Source organism: Mirounga leonina, unplaced genomic scaffold (genome assembly GCF_011800145.1).
Source record: "Mirounga leonina isolate KUSES-001 unplaced genomic scaffold, KU_Mleo_1.0 Mir_376, whole genome shotgun sequence".
NCBI lineage: Eukaryota > Metazoa > Chordata > Mammalia > Carnivora > Phocidae > Mirounga > Mirounga leonina.
The window spans coordinates 6,994,904-6,999,712 of NW_023270718.1; the positions used below are offsets into that span (position 1 = coordinate 6,994,904).

The 4,809-nt window shown below is 51.2% G+C and overlaps 1 protein-coding gene across 1 annotated transcript in view; it reads right to left on the minus strand.

Moving 5' to 3' along the window:
• LOC117997781 (zinc finger protein 677-like) overlaps positions 1–4,014 on the minus strand; it is a 16,086-nt gene extending 12,072 nt beyond the window's left edge. The window contains exon 1 of the mRNA XM_034986143.1: positions 3,732–4,014. Coding sequence (XP_034842034.1) covers positions 3,732–3,893 — 162 coding nt within the window. The 5' untranslated portion in view covers positions 3,894–4,014. The remainder of the gene's footprint in view (positions 1–3,731) is intronic.
• Between the last annotated feature and the right edge of the window lie 795 nt (positions 4,015–4,809).

The window sequence follows — 4,809 nt, forward strand, 5'->3', positions numbered from 1 at the left end:
CCCCTGGGGCCTTGCTGTCATGAGTATCCAGCCAGTGGAAGGGGAAGGAGCAGAAAGAAATATGCAGAGCAGGCAAAAGGGACCAGAACTGAGGGTGAGGGAGTAGATGGAATGTTAAAGGGAGTGGTGGTGGGAGGACAGAAGCCAGAGAAGGCAGCCACTGAGGGGTGGTATCAGAACAAAGACCCAAGGCAAGAAGAGACTTTGCCACCTGCATGTGAGAGGCCAGAGACTTCTAGGCAGGACACGCATGTGAAGACCCTGGGGTAGTGGCATTTTGGGCTCCGGAAAGGGCAGGGAGGCCTGTATGGCTGGAGCCAGGTGAGTGGAGGAGAGGTGGAGGAGGTAAGATCAGAGAGTATTAAAGGAAGCAGATCAGAAAGTTCCAAAGCAGATTAGAATTCTTCAAGCTTTCCCCCTATACCTGAGAAGACTTTTAGAAACCATGTATTCCCTTATCCATTTTGAGAAAACATCTGATTTTTATTTCTTTTGTCCTAAGTTAAAATACTAAGTAATGGGTCTTGTATACTTTGCAAACATGCCAAGATGCCCAGCTAGGCTGCAGGAAATAGAGGGTCGCCCTATATGCGGAGGCAGACTGCAGGGGACACTTTTGGAGGAGTTTGGGGGGTCACTGCTGGACATATTAAGGTGAAGGCGCCAGACTGTTGTCCCAGCAGAGATGTTAAGGCAGCTGGATACAGGACCCTGGTTTCAGGGAAGAGGTCTGGAGGTCTGGGTGGAGCAGTGAAAGGAGACATCAGTGTTCAAAGTCATGAGATGGAGTGACGTGGAAAGGCAGGAGGTGGAGACAGAAGAGAAGGGGTTCAGGGACTAAGCCTAGGGGTGCTCCCACAGAGACCAGGGAGTTAGGGGAAACAGGCACAGGAAATAGACACATGAACAGGGAGAAGAAAATTAAAACAGGTAACTGGAAGACAGATTTACTTTAAAAAAAGTAGTGTGATGTGGAAGCCAAGAGAAAGTGCTTCAGGAAGAGGGAGCCCAGCTCGCTATAGCTAGGACCAGCGTGGTAAGAGCACACCAATTCCTGGACTGAGAAGTGGGGAGGTCCCCAGTGACTCAGACATGGAAAGTCTCAGCGGCATGGTGGATATGAAAGTGAGAACTGGGGGTGCCTGGGTGGTTCAGTCGGTTAAGTGTCTGCCTTTGGCTGAGGTCATGATCCCAGGGTCCTAGGATTGAGCCCCACGTAATGCTCCCTGCTCAGTGGGGAGTCTGTTTCTCCCTCTCCTTCTGCCCTTCCCCCTGCCCATGCACTCTTCTCTCTCTCTCGAATAAATAAATAAAATCTTAAAAAAAAAAAAAAACAAAAAACTGGAAGCAAGATCTAAAGCAGAGTATAAGCATGTGTTTAGTGTATTCTGCTCTGAAATGGAGCATAAGAAAGAGAACTTACCAGAGTGGGAAATGTAGCTAATAGAGGATGTTTTATTTTAAAGAGGCGAGAATGTAGTAAAAGGCTCTCTTTTTTTGTGGATTCTTTTTAAGATGAGACATTACCATATGTATATGGTGAACAAAGTAACTGCCTAGAGGTAAGGTAAGAATTGATGAGCAGTGGCAGTGTGCAAAAGATCCTGAGACTGTTGTACTGTTCGACCTTACCGCCCCTCGCTGCTGTTCCCAGAGACCCACTTCCAGCAAGCCTGCCCCAGTGAAAACACCCACCACCTGGGCCCCAGTCCCCCACTGTCTGCCTTCTTGACTCAGACACTCCTGCAAGTTCCCATGGTGTTTGTTCTACAATCCCAGTGGACACCCCACATTATTAAAGGACAGAACCTCCTAATCACCTATACACTGCCGAAGAATCCCACACTGTGTTCCCAACATCAATCTTTCGTTTTGGCAGGAAGACACCCACCACCCCAGGATCCGATATGTTCCTTCTTGGAGACTATCTAAACTCAGATATCTCCATAATGTCATAATATAAGAGTAATGTCTGACATGATGTACATACTCCAGCAAGACTCAGGTATCTACTAATGAAATGCCCCAAAATGTCATTTGTAGCCCACAAAACACGTGTGATACTTTCAATAATGCTTTGCTTGTAATAATGAGATCCCCGACCAAAACCACTACAGATTACCACCCAAATGGTGACACTTTCCCTTCAACCCCTTATGGGTCCTAAGAGACCCCACAGAAGTCAACCACATAAACACCAGATGGGGCTTCTTGGATCCACCCCTCAGGATTCAGGCACAAACTGCCCCACAGCTGTCAGTTTGGCTGCTGACAACTAGACAGCTCACTCCCTCCTTGTAAACTGACTCAGCTAAAGGGAGCAGTGGCCTCTTCATCGCAGCACCTGGCTGGGCAGCCAGTGTCCAATGTCTGGTCAATGCAGGAAAGAGAAGCCTGTTCCTTCCCTCAAACTGGACCAACTCTGGAGAGTCACCCCACCTCCAGAGCTCTCTGCTGTAGCCGTACAGTGGGGTCTGGATTTTTGTCCTGAGGGCAACAGGAAGCCAATGAAGGGATTACAGCCAGGGGATCCCTTCCTTGCTGTTTGTCCATCTGCTGTCACCCACTGCCCCCCTTTCTGTCCCAGCACCACCTCTGTCTGGCTGTCACGGCTCCAATTCTTCTATTCCTTCCCCCACAATCTCAGTCTGCTGTATCTGCTCCTTGCTATCCCACTCCTGTCCCCGGTTAAGGTCTCTCTCGTCCAGTGTGCTACCCTTCACCTCTGGAGATACCTTTTAATCTAGATTTCTCTATTTTCTTCTCCCTCTACTTTTCTCTGGTTCACTCCACTCTTTTTTTTTTTAAGATTTTTTATTTTATTTATTTGAGAGAGAGAGAGAACACATGAGAGGGGATAGGGTCAAAGGACGAAGCAGACCCCCCGCCGAGCAGGGAGCCCGATGCGGGACTCGATCCCGGGACTCCAGGATCATGACCTGAGCCGAAGGCAGTCGCTTAACCGACTGAGCCACCCAGGCGCCCTGGTTCGCTCCACTCTTACTGTCTCTCCACATCCACCTGCTCTGCCCAGTTCTACCCTCTCTTCCTTCCTTTCTCTCACACGTAGTCTTTCTCGTTCTCCGTCAGACTGTCTCTGCTTCGCCCCACACCCTCACACTCACAGGTATGGGACAAAAACGTTCTTTGCCTGGGAAGAACACTTTTCCAGTAGGGCTTCAGGAATGGAAACACACGATGACAAGCAGAAGCATGTGGTTTGTGCGGAAGAAACCCCTGGGGCGGTGAGTACAAAGTAGGCAAGGAGGGCCGGCTCCGGAGGTCGCGTAGGTGGAGGGGGCGTCAGGGGAGGGTCGGTGCCTGCAGAGCCCCGAGGCCACGGAGATGGGGCGTCGGGGTCTGCACGAGCGCCTCCGCCCTGGGGGCCACCGAGGGAAGACTCACACAGCGTGGCTGAGAGGCGGAAAGGGCCGGAGCGTGGCGGGAGTCCTGGAAGGGTTTTCAGAGGGAAAAGTCCGCAATCGCTGTCTACCTGGACGGAGGGCGGTTACGCGCCTCGGCAACTTTAACTCGAAAAAGACGTGGACCCCCGGACCCGCAGCGGAGCTCCCAGGCCTGCAATATCTGACGGTGCTGCCGGGAATCATTGGGCGCGGGAGCGGTTTTATCTATGAGGCAACCCCAAAGTCCGGGTTGCGGATCGGAGCCCTGGGGCGAGGGTCGGGTCCCACAAAGGCCCGTGTTGAACCAAAAATCTGACACCGACTCACCTGACTGTGCCCTTCCCTCAGCTTCCGGGTCTGCAGGGTACTGCGCCTGCGCGGCGTGCTGCGGGGGCGGGGGGACGGGCCGTGGACGGTGGCCTGGGCTGGACAGAAGGGGCGTGGCCGACGTAGGAGCGGGGTCTGGACCTCGGTCCCGCCTCTCAACATTTCCTGCCTTTTCAGCCCGAAGGTACCTTACTCTCAGCTTTTCAGTTTGTTTGAATCTCTTTGGGGTCTCGTGGACCGAACAGTCTCCTGGCTATTTTTTTTATTTTTTATTTTATTTATTTACTCGACAGAGAGAGAGACAGCGAGAGCGGGAACACAAGCAGGGGGAGTGGGAGAGGGAGAAGCAGGGCTCCCGCAGAGCAGGGAGCCCGATGCGGGGCTCGATCCCAGGACCCTGGGATCACGACCTGAGCCGAAGGCAGACGTTTAACGACTGAGCCACCCAGGCACCCCAATTCTTTTAATTTTTTATAAGATTTTATTTATTTAACAGAGAGAGACACAGCGAGAGAGGGAACACAAGCAGGGGGAGTGGGAGAGGGAGAAGCAGGCTTCCTACTGAGCAGGGGGCCCGATGCGGGACTCGATCCCAGGACCCTGGGACCATGACCTGAGCCTAAGGCAGACGCTTAACGACTGAGCCGCCCAGGCGCCCCTCTCCTGGCTATTTTAAGTTAATGTTTCAAACAACTTAGTTGTGAGTGCCGCTTATATTAGAAGCTGAGATGTTTTCCTGTTAAACTGAAAGCTCAGCGGGCGGTGTTGGGGAATATGATTAAAAACAAAATCGTCTCCCAACCCAGCAATCCTCTCCACAAAGGTAGTAGAGGAAAAAAACAGTTTCATAAGTGAATAAGCATTAAACCAGAATGAGATGTGCATCACAGGCAATCTTGAGAGATCGCAGAAATGAATTTCACCCTGTCATAAAAGACAAGGGGATACGAAGGGTTACATGCATGTTCTCAAGATAGATCATAGCTCGTTCTCAAAAAGACATGACAGCACCATTTGTCACACATAGCTCATCCTAACATCACCACGTAATCTGGGTGGCCATTTGTGTTAGCTAACT